This window comes from Lethenteron reissneri, chromosome 26 (assembly GCF_015708825.2).
Source record: "Lethenteron reissneri isolate LAM-NWPU_2019-01 chromosome 26, ASM1570882v1, whole genome shotgun sequence".
Lineage (NCBI taxonomy): Eukaryota > Metazoa > Chordata > Hyperoartia > Petromyzontiformes > Petromyzontidae > Lethenteron > Lethenteron reissneri.
The window spans coordinates 18,007,816-18,024,301 of record NC_083804.1 but is presented as its reverse complement, the minus strand read 5'-3'; the positions used below and the strand labels follow the sequence as shown (position 1 = coordinate 18,024,301).

Below are 16,486 nucleotides of genomic sequence, written 5' to 3'. Positions count from 1 at the left end.
GAGCTTTAAGTCAAGATTTATATATTACCAATTTGTGAAATTACAGGCAGAGTGTAATTTCTCATGGAATATTTCGCGGGCGCCCCCCAACTCCCAACCTCCTCGGACCCCACCCTCACCGAGACACATTTTCTGTAACTCAGCCCCGGACAGCTGGAATCAATTACGATTCAATTAAGCACTGAATATCGGTGCAATTAGGATGCTATTAAAAAAAGGATGATTTTGCATTGCTCCTGCGTTGGCAGTGGTGCACAAGCATAATTAAGAAAAAACTCAACATATTCGTCTATAAAGCTTTACAATGGAAAATATAAATAGGTGACGTTTCAAGCAGTGCCCCTTCTTGTATGTGCTAGGAAAGGCAATAGCCCAAAACGTCACCTACTATATGGACATATCGGCGGGACACTGTGCAGCATAAAACAGCAGTCCTCATAAAAAAAGTCTGACAATGTCACTGTTGCCCTTGAGTGAGCAGCAGCAGAGACTCTCCATCAGAAAAGTTGCCTTCGATTCAGCAGCTGCTTTCCCTTTCGAACGTGTGACACCACTTAATCTTTTGATGCCACCGTCCGCCAAGAAATGATTTCGGAAATGCATCGAGGAACCGTTCGACCAATTCTATTGCCCGAGTTAAATCTGTCTTTGGAACACGGAGTCAATCGTCATCAGCCTAGGTGCTATACGGAAAACGACTTTGAAGCTTTGTGTTCAACAGCTCATAAACGTTCCTCTTCCTAGTGCCTCGGCATGACGAACTGTTTTTGTCGCAACCCGCAATATTTTTGACCGGGTTTGCGAATCGCTGGAAAATAAATAATGATTGCGAAAAATGTGCCTTTTTTATACAGCGCACCGGTGTACGTTCAAATATTGTTTTCATTTTAAGGCCACGTTGTTATTGACGAATGTGTTGATTTATTTTTATTTTTAAAAACACATAACTGCATCATGGGACCTCCTTTGCCAGTAGCAAAATATAAGATTAGGTTTTTCCCCTTTTTTCTGGCAACAAAACTGAAACCTTTTTTTTACAAGGAATCATGTCTGCATTAATCACAATACTTGTGGTCAGAATGCAAACAACACTCTGATAATGTATGCATTGTCTTTGAAACTGATTGGTCCACACCAGAGACAGCGTTCTTTTGAGCCTCGTCTTTAACGGTGTTATACCAGAGGATGCCAAAAGGCGTACATCCCAAAGACAATGCACTATCATTTTGGTACTGGCAAAGTAGATCCCATGATGTAGATGCTCACCTCGAGCTCTCATTACTCTGATAGTGCAGTCTTTGTGCTGAACGCCTTTTGGCGTCCTCTGGTCTAAAGCTTACTCTGGTGTGGACCAATCAGTTTCAAAGACAATGCATATATTATCAGTGCTTTTTGTTTGCATTTTGACCACAAGTATTGTGGTTAATGCAGACATGATTCCTTGTAAAAGGTTTCAGTTTGGTGTTATAACATCTTAACACCTGTTTTGTTGCCAGATAAAAGGGGGAAAAACCTATTATCATATTTTAGTACTGGCAAAGGAGGTCCCATGATGTAGATAAAACCTATTCTTATTTGTCATCAATTATGTCGAACTTCTTTCGCACCGTACGTAGCCAAACCGTGCTTATGTTTAGTTACCTACATTATATTATAGTTTTGTTCTTTCAACCAATCACCATAAGCCTAGATTTGAAGCTTTCATGACTGCAAGGATTCATATTCTTAGGTTTTTTTCGGTAAAGTCACGTAGGTAAAAAAATTAAAATTAATAAAAGTAAAATAAAATAAAAATCACGACGTTTCGGAGGCAACACAAGCTTCCGTCTTCAGGTGGAATCGTCACAGCCACGACAGCTGTATCAAGTAAATGAGAGATTACAAGAGCTACCACTCCGTATATATAATGGTTTCAACCATTATATATACGGAGTGGTGGTAGCCTGTTTGACCAAACCAGCAGTGGATAGACCACGGCTCGTGGTTGCTGACTGTGCAGCCACGCCCAGCGGTGACGTCACCGCTCCCCTCCCCCTTTACCCCCCCCCCCCACTTTAACCCCTCCCCCATTTACCCCTCTCCTCCCCCTTTAACCCCTCCCCCATTAACCCCTCCCACTTTAACCCCTCCCCTTTCCCTTTCTTTTTAACCCCTCCCCTCCCCCCCTCCCCCATTAACCCCTCCCCTTCTCCTTCAACCCCTCCCCTCCCCCTTCAACCCCTCCCCTCCCCCATTAACCCCTCCCCTCCCCCATTAACCCCTCCCCTCCCCCTTCACCCCTCCCTCCTCCTCCAACCCCTCCCCTCCCCCTCCAATCCCTCCCCTCGCCCTTCAACCCCTCCCCTCCCCCTTCACCCTCCCCTCCCCCTCCAACCCCTCCCCTCCCCCTTCAACCCCTCCCCTCCCCATTAACCCCTCCCCTCCCCCATTAACCCCTCCCCTCCTCCTCCAACCCCTCCCCTCCCCCTTCAACCCCCCCCTCCTCCTCCAACCCCTCCCCTCCCCCTCCAACCCCTCCCCTCCTCCTCCAACCCTCCCCTCCCCCTTCAACCCCTCCCCTCCCCCTTCACCCCTCCCCTCGCCCTTCAACCCCTCCCCTCCCCCTTCAACCCCTCCCCTCCCCCTTCAACCCCTCCCCTCGCCCTTCAACCACTCCCCTCCTCCTCCAACCCCTCCCCTCCCCCTTCAACCCCTCCCCCTTCAACCCCTCCCCTCGCCCTTCAACCCCGCCCCTCCCCCATTAACCCCTCCCCTCCTCCTCCAACCCCTCCCCTCCCCCTTCAACCCCGCCCCTCCCCCATTAACCCCTCCCCTCCTCCCCCCCCCTCCCCTCCCCCTTCAACCCCTCCCCTCCCCCTTCAAACCCCTCCCCTCCTCCTCCACCCCCTCCCCTCCCCCTTCACCCCTCCCCTCCCCCTTCAACCACTCCCCTCCTCCTCCAACCCCTCCCCTCCCCCTTCAACCCCTCCCCTCCCCCTTCAACCCCTCCCCTCGCCCTTCAACCCCGCCCCTCCCCCATTAACCCCTCCCCTCCTCCTCCAACCCCTCCCCTCCCCCTTCAACCCCCCCCTCCCCCTTCAACCCCTCCCCTCCCCCTTCAACCCTCCCCTCGCCTTCAACCCCGCCCCTCCCCATTAACCCCTCCCCTCCTCCTCCAACCCCTCCCCTCCCCCTTCAACCCCTCCCCTCCCCCATTAACCCCTCCCCTCCCCCTTCAACCCCTCCCCTCGCCACCGTCTCCACCAATAGGACCGCGCCTTGCTCTGGCCCGCGAGCGCGGGCGCCCGGCGCGCGCGTCACGTGGCGCGTCGCGCGGCCAATCGGAGGCGGCGTCTCCGCGGCGCAGGCGACCCGCAGGAGGAGGCGAAATCCGGGCGGGATCCGAGTGCGGATCGCGGCTCTTGAGGTGCTCGCGGCGCCGGGGCCGAGACCCCGGGGCGACCCGGCTCGCGGGGCCCGCGGGGTCCGCGGGAACGGGGCGGAGGGGGCCGGGCGGGTCGCGGGGCCGCGGGGAGCCCGGACGAGGCCGCTCCCGTGCGGCGCGGGTGGGGTCCGCCCGCCATCGCTTGGCCCGGCCCGGGGCGCGTGGGGTGGGGGGTAGTGCTTTGTAGGCGGACTCACCGGCTCCAGATGTTAGCGCATTGAGTACGCGCCGCCAAGCATCAGTGAAGTGCCGTGCATAAGCTCGTGCATTGATCTTCACGCGTAGTGCATGCCGAACTCGGCGTACGTGCATCCCAAGAGCATGCGATCTCCGCTTAAGCGCGCGTTGTGCATGCCGAACTCCGCTTAAGTGCATATATATGCAATCCTCATGTTACGCACACACGTGTGTGTGTGTGTTCGAGCATCGGTAAAGCACGTACCTGGATCGGGGCTCCGCATTAGTGCATATATGTGATGGCTGTGAGCTCCGGTTAAGCGCGCAGTGAGTTGTGGAGCCTCGTTTAAGTGACAATGTGGGCACTGGAATTCGTTGCTTTTTGAGATATTCGTAAATGCAGTGAAGCCCCCAATATGGGACTGCTAAATAATGCGTAAGTTTCGTTAAATAATTTGCAGAAATTTGCTAAAATTTTGGGGAGTTTTCAGTCGCACGCACGAATTTTAAAATCCACGAAAACTGTTGATTTGAATGAATGCATTCACCTTATATTTGCACGGATGCATTTGTATTCACGGGGTCACGATCACAGGGGGTCAACAAACTTGAGTCAGAATAAATACCACACGAGAGAAGCAGTGACATGCTGCTATTGTTTTCGCCTCTTCTCTATAATAATAAAGACTGATTTATACTTTCAAAATTTTGAAAATGTGACAGGTCCAGCCAGCATTCTGCTTCCTATGTTTTTGACCATCAAGTAACAAGTCTCAATGACACAATTCTGAAGCTTGCATATTATCGTAAATGGTGGTGCGCAGTTATGCCATCAATTGTCATTCCCTTGTTTAATGAGCTTATAATAGTACAGTATAGCAGGTTTACTTAGGCTCTTTGCTTTGTTAATATTGTTTATTGTGTCATGAAAAGTCTGAGGTTCCTGAGCCAATGCCTTTGTAGGCGTATGGGTATGATCGATGTCATGGGTTGGGGTTTGAACTCCCAAGTTAATTGAGCTTGATCTTGAATTCATCGACCATTTGAATATTTTGTGTACAATAAAGGACTATGTAATGCTTTTTAATTTGTTGCTACCCAAACCATGGCCACACCAAGTCAATCACAGCCACAGACACTGGTTTATTACATTATAATCATATTTACAAAATTTCCACAGTCGTTATGAAGTGTCACATCTTCACAACTATGCTATAATGGTACTCCAAAAAAAATATTTCGTGAGGGGCGATGTTTCAGGCAATGACCCTTCCATCTATGTTCTACAAATAACACCTATTATATATTTTTTTACTTTAAGGCTGTGTTATTGATAAATATGTTGACTTTAAAAAAATTATATAATGGTAAAATTGCATTTTTGATTACGACAACCACACCGACCTTGCAAAAAACATACCATAATTTATCCGTTTGATGTGTTTGTGCCCTCAGGCAGCCAGGCATCATGGCCGAGCCTGGTCCTGAGGATTTGGAGCTCATATGTACGTGATGACAACTTCTTCAACACTGCCATCACTAAAGTCTCTGGCTACAAGCAGAGTCAAAAACTACGTTCACACACTTCACATAAAAATAACCCGTTAATTCACTGGACTTGTACCAAAAGTCGCTTAAGGGTATACTGGAATATGTCTTTGTGTTTACCTGCCTGCAGGGTGTGATGAGTGCGGTGAATATCATGACACAGAGTGTCCTGAGAGGGGGCCGCTGCAGGTCATCACCACAGCCACCACGCGCGCACGGTACGCACATGTCCCGCAGGTTTTTATTAAACAATTTCATTCTTAAACAAATATATAGGTCGACGTCTCTTTTACATATGTTGTGTGCGTTATTTTCTTGGTATGGTCGTGAAAGATGTGACAGGGATAGGAGGAGGATGGTGGGTGGCAAAAGTGGCGGCCAGCAGTGACGTGTGGTGATAGAATGATTATTGTGTGCGCGTTTTGGGGGTATGGAGTAGGCTAGGATGGAAAAGTGTTCTCGTGCATGAGCTCTGTCCGTCTGTCTAGCTTTGTGACATGGGGTCACAGTTCTCCAATAAAAATTACGTTTTAGGATAAAGTTGCGTTATAATTAATGACTTACTGAAGAGAAAAATCTGACAGATTGATCAAAAGGTTACCCAAACAATGGTAAGCATCTCTGTCCTGGTAATGAATTATGGCGCACACATTCCGGTGACAAAGTGCTGTGGATGGAAACTATGTTGAGATGTAGATAAGTTGCCACGATCCTGGAATTATCTCTTTTCTGTGTGCAAAGTCCAGGAAAGATTCGAACCACCCTCGTTTAAGCAACGTTGATTCTTTCTGTCAGCTTGACTTGAGTAGAATCCACGGACTCGTGAGATTGATTTTTACACGAATATGAATGATCTTTGATCAAGATAAAAAAAGATAAAGATTGATATCTTCTCAACTCGTCCTGCACCAACCCTCACCGACCAGTGTGGTGAGGCAATAATCGAACGATCTCCAAGAAGAATGTAATGTGGGGACACCTTCGTTAAACAGCAGATTAACAAAAGCCTGAAAATTATATTTATTTTACTAACCCTGTGGACAATTTCTCTCTAATCGCCATCTACAGATTCACATTACCATAACATCACCAGATATCTCTTAAACGTCTTGCGTCAACACGTTCATGTGTGCAATCATCACAACATTTCACGTGTCATCCTGGACAACCTTTAACTTATGCTCAGTGCTACCCCCTTAAGTGTCTGACCAGAGCATGCTAGCCCATAGACAAGAGTGTTTGTATTCCATAGTGCATTAATAATGGATGTGAGCCCATGTTCTACATAATGCATTATAGGGATCTGCATTGTCTTGTATTGGCTGGTCTTCAAGATCTGCTTCCTGTACTCTGAGTGAACTTATACAAGACCCTATTCAAGAAGACACTTGCGTATTTTGTAACGTTCGAAGTAAAACAACAGAGGCTACCAACAGCTGTTGTCTCAATTACATAAAGGAACACTGTGCAATGCGATGGCTGTTATTGTAGCCGTTATTGTAGCCATCATGGCAGTTGAGTGTCGTGGTCCAACTTTCCCAGATCTCGTGGCTCGTGAAAAAAATGTTTTGCTTTTCAAATGCCATACCAAAGAATTGGTGATTTTCTCGTAGATAAACTCACGCCCATTGTAGGAACATGACATTTCCAGCACTGGCTTAGAGCCGAGCATTGCCCAAGTCTCATTTAAGTGGACATTTACACGAATGAGGTTTGGTATTTAATGCAACGTGCTGCGTACAGAGCAATATCCTATGGGAGTGCATAGAGTGATTATATGTGTAGCACGTTTCAAGTGTATTTCATTTAACCATGTGAAAACTCAAGAGACCAGCATAACCTCATTTACAAGAGCGACCTGAGGCATTAGTCTGCAAGTAGGGGGCAATGATTGCTATGCATAATCCCAATTTAGTAATTTGTGGATACTTTTTGAACTTGCCAAATTTGGACCCTGATGCCGGCACCCAATTGCCTACTCTTGACAATGACGTCGGGGAATCGTTTTACGTCCACTGTGAAGCCAGACGGTGCGTAGTATTATTCTGGCTACTACACTCACTGGCATAAGTCATGACGTGCACTGCGTTGAAACCGTGAACCTCTGCAACAAGTCGCGAATGCGCTATGGCTGGGCCAAGTTACCAGCCATCATGTGAGTTCATGTGACGCGGTGTATTTTGTGCGGTGTGCAGTGCGACCCTGCCACCGTCCCTGGAGATGCGTGGGTGCACGCGTGGCGGCGAGGGCGTGTTCTGTCGCATTGCGCTGCTCAAGCGCACGCAGTTTGGACCCCTGGAGGCGCCACGCACACCCCACACACCTCCGCCCCGTGCTGATGGGGTGCATACCATGCCACTCAAGGTAAGCACACCTCGTTTGGCACACCATGCAACACGCGCGATCCAGAAAATGCATTGCACAAGGAATGCAAATAATTATTGATAAAAATGTTCTTGCACTCACAATTCATACGTCATATAGTTTGCGTGAGAATCTGTTGCTGTATGTTTCATCCATATACATCGCAATGGAATTTGGAAGCTTCGCAAGATTGAGTAAGGATAGTGCTTGGAAGTGGCGACAACCGTGCTTGCAACAATAAATAAAAATAAGCAGACAATGCACTTCCTTACCATAATTTACCTCTTGGCATAAAAAAACTATATTTTATAAAAAAAAATATTTGTAATATGGCCTTCTGAGAGTGCAATTTACAATCATGCTTATTTGGGCACCCACCATGCATGAAATAGGTGTTGCAGGCTGCTGCAGGGCAATGGTTGTGAGCAGAGGGCAGTACAGAAAAATGTATTGTTGTACTGTACTCCACTCCGATATCTATGCTCCCCACCTTCCCCAACCGACATTGGCCAGTTTTGTGAAGTCTGGTAACATAACCCCTGTGACCGACATGGCATGGGGATGCCCTCATCCGGCAGTGGGTGGACAAACGGGGCTTGTTGTACATGCACGCAACACATTCCCACTCAGAATCAGAATCTTTATTTAGACCGGAGGAATCTGATGAGCTATGATGCTCTTTTTCACACATGTCTAGTATGGGCGGGGTAGCAAGTTACAACAGCAAACAATACAAAACACGATAGGAGTGCAAAATTTTGAAAAAGGTAAACAAATCACGAAATAACCAATTAATTATATAAATCTGGTTTATCAAGCTTGGGCAAGACAGCAAAAACAACAACCAAACAGTCACAGACCACACCAATATAACATACAATCCCTCAATAAAGTGGAACATTAACATTGAACTATCGATACACTCACTCCACCGCTGAGAGTAATTTTCATCAGATGACAAACTTAAAAATTTAAATTCTTACAACTGGAATTTTGCCAAATTAAGTGCAGAATCAAATTTATTGTAGAAGGCATTGTGTGCAGTCATTCATGGCCGAGTTGAGGCCATCATCAACTCACTCTGCTTGAGAACCCGGTTTTACCACAGGTGGCGGCTTCCTGAATTTGAACCAAGGATCTCGGTGGAGCCAGCTCAGCGAGCGTTCTGACTCCTTGACCCACCCGGCCAGCTGATGGAAGGTGAGCACGTCTAAGCGTCTCTGTCACGCTTGTTGTGTGCAGGTGTTCTCCAAGGAAGGAGTGGTGAACCTGGACATGCAGGATGAGTTGCTGTGTAACTGGATGATCCTGGTGAGGCCGGCGACCCAGCACCACCATCAGAACCTCACCGCCTACCAGTACAACCACGACATTTACTTCACCACGTCACAGGTACGATGTCGGTCGCCTTCAGTATAACATGTAGGACATATTTACATAGAGCTTCCGTGTGTATATGTATTGATTTATATCGTTGTACGTTGGAAATATGCATGTGTAAGTTCACGTAATGTATAACATGTTAAGTCTGTCAACCCATCATAAGGTGGCCGATTGTGTTATACTGTATTCTTTGGATTATAAGACGATCTGGAAAATAAGACGCACCCCAAACGTGTGCCTGGCGTCTATAGAGTTATACAAATCTGGTCACACACACACCCACACAACTACCACACCGTAAAACAGTTGCTTTAAAATACAAGGGGAAAAAGGGAATCTTATAATATGGAGAAAACAGTTACATTTTATGCAGATGTTACTGCTGTCACGGAAATGCCTGAGCTGTGAAAAATAAATAATGACCATAATTATGTTATTGTCCAATTGAGAAACGAAAATAGGTTGCCTTTGCTCCTGTGTTTGTTCAGTTTGTCTCTGCGGTTCACTATTTGTGGCGTGTGCACGTCTGACATATGTATTATTATGCTTTCTTGCATGCGTAATTTATGGAATTATATTTGTGACGCTTTATATAACCTGTTTGCGACCTCTACAAAATCGTAAACATTCTTTTTATGTTTTAGAGGGCAACACACCTGGCACAGGTGCCTTGGTAGCATTACCAGCATGGGCAGAGAATGACACTCGTGTGTTTTTGTGGTTATTGCAATTTGTAAAAATTTCTAATCTTGTTGGCTTTGGCTGACACCAGTGGCACTTGTGTTTTTGTGGTTATTGTCACTTGTAAGCATATTTAATATTTTTGGCTCTGGCTGATGTGATGTGCCAGGACATCCCGGCTGGCACGGAGTTGAGGGTGTGGTACGCCGCATTCTATGCCAAGAAGATGAGCATGCACACCCTTCGTCCCCGCGGTGCGCACAACCCACACACACGCGTGACACCTACACACACGTGTGACACCAACGCACCCTGGGACTGCATTTCCAGCAGGTGGCCGAGTGGCTCAGAGCCCCTGGCATCTATGTCAGAACACCTCAGCCAACACTTCGGCAATCCTGGGTTCCAATCCGGGATCCGGCCATCTGAGAATGAGGTTATAATTGCGTCAGTTTTGACGGTCTCAGGCTTGTCGCGCGTGTACGTGCACAACCCTTTTGTCAATCCGCTGTCAGATGGGGGCCCCACCCCAAGCTGTGCGGGTCGCAGGGGCTGTTTGTTTGACTGTCCTCTACGCTGGTCAGTGCGCGTTGGTGAAGGCGGGCAGCGCAAATGTTGAAGTACTGGACAGTACATCATTGTATTTTGCTGCGCTGTCTTCTGCTGAACGTGTCAGCAATGGCTGCACAATAAGTGCACTACATTTATTTGTTTCTTCAATTTGGTATACTTTAGCTCTGAGTACAAGCAAGGCCCATGGGTCCTAGTTCGACGCAAAACTATATTAAACATAACACAAAGTAATCATCATTAAGCGTCAATGTGGATAATTTTATGTACAATGCAGGCGACCATAAATATATGGCATTTCAAGTAAATCTGACTCCTTGCAAGATTTTGAATGTTGAAACCAGTCAATAGTTCGTATCAAACCAATGCTGTTGATAAGTTACATTCCCAGAAAGCTGCTGGTGGGTTGTGTATAAAGTACTTTATTTTTTTTACGTGAAAAAATTTGTTTTGTTTCATATCCAATAGTCTTAAGATTTAATTAGTGTAATCATTGATGAATAATTGCATAAGCACATGTGCATTTCTTTGGGAAGGAAAAAAGTTATACATTTTTCCCCATCTCACTTTTAGGTTATTGTTGTCTGGGATTTTTAACAATAGACAAGTCTAAGAGCAATATTATCTTACATCTGAATGCAGTGGCTATGAACGTTGTGTATTGACGGTTTTTTTGCTAAATAAGCATAGGCTAATATGTGGCCTAACCCGAAAACAAATATGGATCGTTGAATTGGCTGTGGCACCCTACTTTTGAGCATAAGAGTGGGCTGTTTGTGTATCCACTGTGGAATAGACTCGGCTGTATTCGAGTCTCATGCTTGCTTAGCCGATTGTTACTTTTGAGTCATACTGCCATTTCAATATGCTTGTTTATTACAATTAAATTACACCAAAACAACTCGGTGACCAAATGAGGGAGTCATTAACAACAATGACCCTGCTTTATAATTGAGAGATGACTTGGAGGGGAAAAAAACCTGATATCCTCCACCGTTTAATTGTCCTGGATGGAAGGCCTTTGTTAAGAGTAGGCAGATTAAGTGGATGAACAAAGTACATGGTTAAATTCATTCTGTAGCCATCCGTGGGGAGATGCTATTTTAACTAGCAAACATGCTTTGTAGGGTTCCAAGGGAGCTATCATGGGTTATATATTTTCCAAGACACCCCTTAAGGATGCATCGCCTGCCTCTCTCCCACCCGCCCCACAGGGCAGCTCTGTGTCCTGTCTGCAGAGGCTCCTCCCGGAGGTCCCAGTGAAGTCTTCACTCAAACGAGTAAATCACTCACGCACGCACGCACGCATGCAGAGACTGCCGTGACAACGGAGTCAATGCACAGGCCTCTTCTTAGTCCACTGCTGGATGAGGGTTCTGCCACGCCATGGGGATCTTGGAGGTTTTACAAGCATACATCACCATTTTGGTCAGTGTGAGTTGAAGGCATTTTATTGGTTGAGTTTAACAAACAATTGATCATTTTGACATTTGTAGGCTTTCATTTTCTTTGCAGAAACGGCAACCCTTGTGTAGTTTTATGATCCAACTAATATGGCTTTGCAGTAATGAAATGTGGTCGATTCAACCACAATGCATTGCACGAAGTTAATATATTTGCACTATATACCTGCACAAGTGTCTGTGTTGTGTAGTCATGTGGGTTTTGCTTGCTGTGTATGTGGGTCTGCATGCTAACTGTAGATGCTGTGCGTGTCGTGGTGATGGTGGTGATGTTGATTGATTGTGGTGATAGTGTTGGTGGGTGCGAGTCGGAAATGTGTATTCGTAAATAGACACGCATTTTGTATCCACTTAGAAATACAAATACATGAATTTGAATGGAACGAGGTTGACTATAAGACTGAATACCATACAGTACACCTGTATAATGTAGTATTATATCTAATAAGGTACAGTACTATACACTGGACCAATATTAGATTGTCCTTTTTTCTACTCGAAGACTAACTCTCCACCAGCTAACTTCATCACTCAACTCCTACATTCTCACTGGCAAGGGCTACTTTTCAGTGCTGTGCTTTGTTTGATGTGTTGAGTGGTATGTCTCGTCTGTACTGTGTCAACCACAGGTGTAGAGGAGGGAGAGGACAAGAAGGTGTGGAGGTGCCAGGTGTGCCCAGCACTTTTTGAGCACGCGCAGCAACTAACAGGTACCCATGCACACTGGGGCACACCTTGTAAACTATTACTATTTGTATTTTACCAGGTAAAGACCACTGAGCTATATAGCTCTTTTTCAGAAGCGACCTGGCCACAAATGATAGTTGAACGGAAGTGGCTTATCACGTGGAAATATATAATAGCCAAATACTCTAAACACACATGATTCGAAATGTGGAGGGAAACACCGAAGGACCTGGAGAAAAATGTACGCGACCACAGGGAGAACAAAGTCAAAATATACTACAGGCATCAGGGTCGGGATCGAACCCAACGACCTGTATACCGGGCGAAGGAGTTAACATCTCGCCACTGGCGCCCGCTGTTGCAAAACCTGCGCCCCACGGCCTGGGTGAGGCCCACAACTTAATTTCATACAGCCCATAACTACACATTATATGGCCCCACAACTTAATGTCGTACAGCCTGCAGACGCATTAAGCAAATCGTTTCGAAAGGCCATAAAATGTTATTTGTAAGCTGGAAAGCTGACGTTTCTTAGATTATTTACATAATTTCATGCTTGCTTATGCTGGTGTATGTTTGTAAATATACGTGTACCTGTGCTTACACACACACATTTACAGATCACCTGGTGGTTCATCTGAACGAAGCCCCTGCCCCAGCAAATGCAGGGTCATCGTCGCACCCTCATTTACAGACCCCAGACCCTACACCGCACATGGCACCGCTTACAACATCAACACCACACCCAGTACCACACAGCGCACCGCACCCAGCACATCACACCACACCGCTCCCCGAATCACAACCTCTACCGCAAACTACAACGCACACCACCCACCAACCTCCGTCCCACGTCCTGTCGCCGATTATGCCGCAAATGCTGTCGTACGTGCCGCCTGCGGTCGCTGGCCCTGCCGGGTTTGGTGCCGAATCCACTTCCGCCGCTGCTGCTGCCGCCAGCGCCAGTGCCACGTCCGAGCTCGATTCCATCGCCAGCACCGCCTTCAGCGGTGCCACCGGTCCTGGGTCGGGTTCCAGTTCGGCTTCTGGGACGACGACGCGTGTTTCGCGACATAGGAAGGCGGCCAGGCCTTACGGGGAGGAAGCTTATATGGGGCTGAGGGGTGAGCATCAGCGACACTCTCGTCACCACGGACACACGCCACAGCACATGTCGCCAGCATGCACTACCTCCGCCAAACGCCGTCGACATGCGTCATGACCACATGTTTGTATTTACAACCATGCATACTCGTGCCGTGCTTATGATCAAATCACGCATGAAACACGTGTGCGTGCTGGTGTGTGGGGTGTGGAAGTGTAGTGGTTAGCATGCTGCGCTACGAATCCTGCAACCCGAGTTCGGTTCCCGCTCACGACCAATACCAGTGACAATTATTTTAACCAGTCCTGGGCCTCCCCTAAGTCGACTAAGCCTCAAATGGGTACCTGGTGCGGTGTGTAAATATAGCCACTTGGGAAGCAACGGCGACCAGGCGTGGTGGTGGCCACCCACCCCCTCGTGTCTCGTGCCGGCCTCTCTAACAGCCCTTTCCCCAACAGTCTGTCAAGGCTACACTCGCTCGCTCGCTCGCATGCACCATCTGCGTCGTGTGATGTCACCTATTGTGTTAGTGTCATGTACATGTGCGATGTCACCGATATGTGTTTCAGGTTATGGCGAATTGTCAGCGTCGGAAAAGGCAGATGGAGAGGGAGCAACACACACCACTCTTCGGTACGTATGCACTGCAATTGCACAGCCCTGCCCTACATGCCAGGCTACGACCATCTTCCACCGTACTTTGATCCAGGTTGCTCTTGCAAAAGAGGCAATGCTGTTTCACGTGTCTCAATGGATTTATGCCATCTCCTGCTTGTTGACAGGATACTAACTGACCTGGCATATGCCAGCTCTTATCAAATCTCTAAGTAGGGTTGAGCAAGAACTGGATAGTGCTTGGATGGGAAACCACCTTAAACTAATTAGGTGTTGTCAGCAGAGGGCAGTGCAGCAAAAGCAGTTGTACAATAACCCTGCTGTCACATTTGTTTCCCTGCCCTTGACTAACTCGCACTTATTGGTGTGTAGACATATGGTCATTCGCAGGCGTGATCTGGGAAAGCCCTCATTCAGCAGCATGTTAACGAAAGGGCTGTCCGTGTAGACGTACCCTATAAACTTTGAGGTGCCACATATGGACGGCTGGTGGGAGTTATTCTACCAAGAGATGACTGGTAGGGTGAAACACGAGTGGAATACAGCAATCACAACATGGCCCCCGACGCTGAATGGCACACGGGAACCCAGCTGCACAGGTCCAACTCTTCCGTGTTCCTCCACCACTACATATTCCCCATTTTTTTTCTTTGTCACCATCTACGCCCATGTCTTTTAATTCTCAGTGAAGGCAGATTTTCTCCAGACACGGTACTCCGTCAGCAGAGAAATTTTTAAGACGAATGCTCACATCCTTTATGTTTCTCCAAGTTATCCTAATCAAGTCTCCCGGCCCTCTCCCTCATTCGGGCCTTTGTCATTCTTTCATATGTAAACCTAAACGGTCACTCGAGTTCCTTGATTGGTGATTTATTCACTGATGATAAAGGTGAACACTTCATATTGAAACCACATTCTAGAAGCTGTGGAAACATTTCTACACTGGTTCGTGGTGTCCTTATGCTCCTTTATGCTTTCTTGTGATTTCCACACTCTGGCACATGCCTCGCCTGTAAGACACAAGCTAAAGGATTCCCATAATTTACAGTCGTAAATATTCATATGCGGAAACATTGCTTGGTATTCCTTACCCCGTGCATAGGGACTTGCTCAGCTTCGTCTTTTTTAGCATTGTTATCACAATCCATGGGCAGATAGCTCGTAGGTGGCCACTGCACATTTCGTCATTTGTTTACACTTTACTCTGGCTCGTGCCAAATTGCTCAAGTAGTGCGCATCTCTCTGGCACCAATCAATCTCTGATGTCTTCAAGCCATTCTCTGTTAGCTCTTCCTCTCTCTCCGTTTCCTCCCATCTTTCCAAACAACACACTTTAAGTTCTCCTGTTGTTGTCCACCCGAGATATTTATCAAAATAGTGCCAGTTTCATTTTCATCACTGCCTGCACCACGTTTTCTATATGCAACCTTTTTCTTCTACGTTGGTTACTCTTTGGGTCCAGTTTAAATGCAGTAACCTTTTTTCGCGTTATGCAGAAGCTAAAAGGCATGCCGAGTGATGTCCACTTCTCCGCCGTTGACTTCCCACTCAATTTTACCTATTTCATCGACAGCAGAGGGATGATGGACTTTATTGATCCCAGACCAGGATTTGAACTCGCAGCCTTAAGCTTGTGAGTCAAAAATCATCCTAATTTGCAGCCTTTGTCAATCCACTGCTGGATGAAGCCCAATGTTGTGTCGATCATGGGGGTTATTTGACCGTACTTGACCATGCTGGTCAGTTCGTGTTTGGTAAAGCAGTAACCCAGGACTGGTTCAGATGTCACTCACTTCTAAGTATTACGCTGTGGCCAGGAGTCCTGCACTTAATTATAAACGGTGTCCATTGTTTGTATACACAGGCGCAGATTCAGCAGGAAGGGGTATCGACCTCAAAGGGTCCTGCAGTGCGAGTTCTGTCAAAAAACCTTCAGCAACTGCAGCAACTTCAACCGACATGTGCGCTCACATGGTATGCATTGCCACAGACACAAATCTACAGACGGGTACCAACTGGGATGCACGTGTAGGGTCACGTGTACATAAAATTCAACAAACGTGCGTGCAACCGCATGGACACAACAAACACATGAACACGGGCATAATGGCAATGCACCTAATATGAGGATACGCTCATAGCATTTTGTTAAAATTTCGCACCTCCAATTAGCACGGTTGGCTATGTGCGGTGCAAAAGAAGTTCTACATACATACGCAAATGGTATCAGGTGTTTACTTGTGATGATTCTCGATTGAGATAGATGTACACCGACTGATTGTTGTGCTTTGTTCTTAAGAGTCATCACTGCGTTACTATGGGAGTGGTTGTTATAATATTGTTCTCATTGGCCAGGGGATAAGATGTTTCGCTGTGAGGAGTGCGGAAAGGACTTCACTCGGAAGGAGAGCCTCAAACAGCATGTGTCCTACAAACACAGCCGCCCCACGGTATGGGTGCATGTGTGTG

General features: G+C 47.0%; 1 protein-coding gene across 3 annotated transcripts in view; it reads left to right on the top strand.

Annotated features, from left to right (window-relative positions):
- The first annotated feature begins 3,335 nt into the window (after window positions 1-3,335).
- Window positions 3,336-16,486, top strand: part of PRDM15 (PR/SET domain 15) — a 31,222-nt gene continuing 18,071 nt past the window's right edge. The window contains exons 1-12 of one of the 3 annotated variants that reach the window (XM_061560332.1): window positions 3,336-3,406; window positions 5,057-5,106; window positions 5,280-5,367; window positions 7,345-7,513; window positions 8,756-8,905; window positions 9,747-9,831; window positions 11,362-11,427; window positions 12,240-12,320; window positions 12,918-13,421; window positions 13,972-14,035; window positions 15,882-15,991; window positions 16,373-16,467. In XM_061560332.1, coding sequence (XP_061416316.1) covers window positions 5,070-5,106; window positions 5,280-5,367; window positions 7,345-7,513; window positions 8,756-8,905; window positions 9,747-9,831; window positions 11,362-11,427; window positions 12,240-12,320; window positions 12,918-13,421; window positions 13,972-14,035; window positions 15,882-15,991; window positions 16,373-16,467 — 1,449 coding nt within the window. In that variant the 5' untranslated portion in view covers window positions 3,336-3,406; window positions 5,057-5,069. Of the gene's footprint in view, window positions 3,407-3,892; window positions 4,038-5,056; window positions 5,107-5,279; window positions 5,368-7,344; window positions 7,514-8,755; window positions 8,906-9,746; window positions 9,832-11,361; window positions 11,428-12,239; window positions 12,321-12,917; window positions 13,422-13,971; window positions 14,036-15,881; window positions 15,992-16,372; window positions 16,468-16,486 lie in introns of those variants that run through there. The other 2 variants (XM_061560331.1, XM_061560330.1) reach the window with 2 other exon arrangements.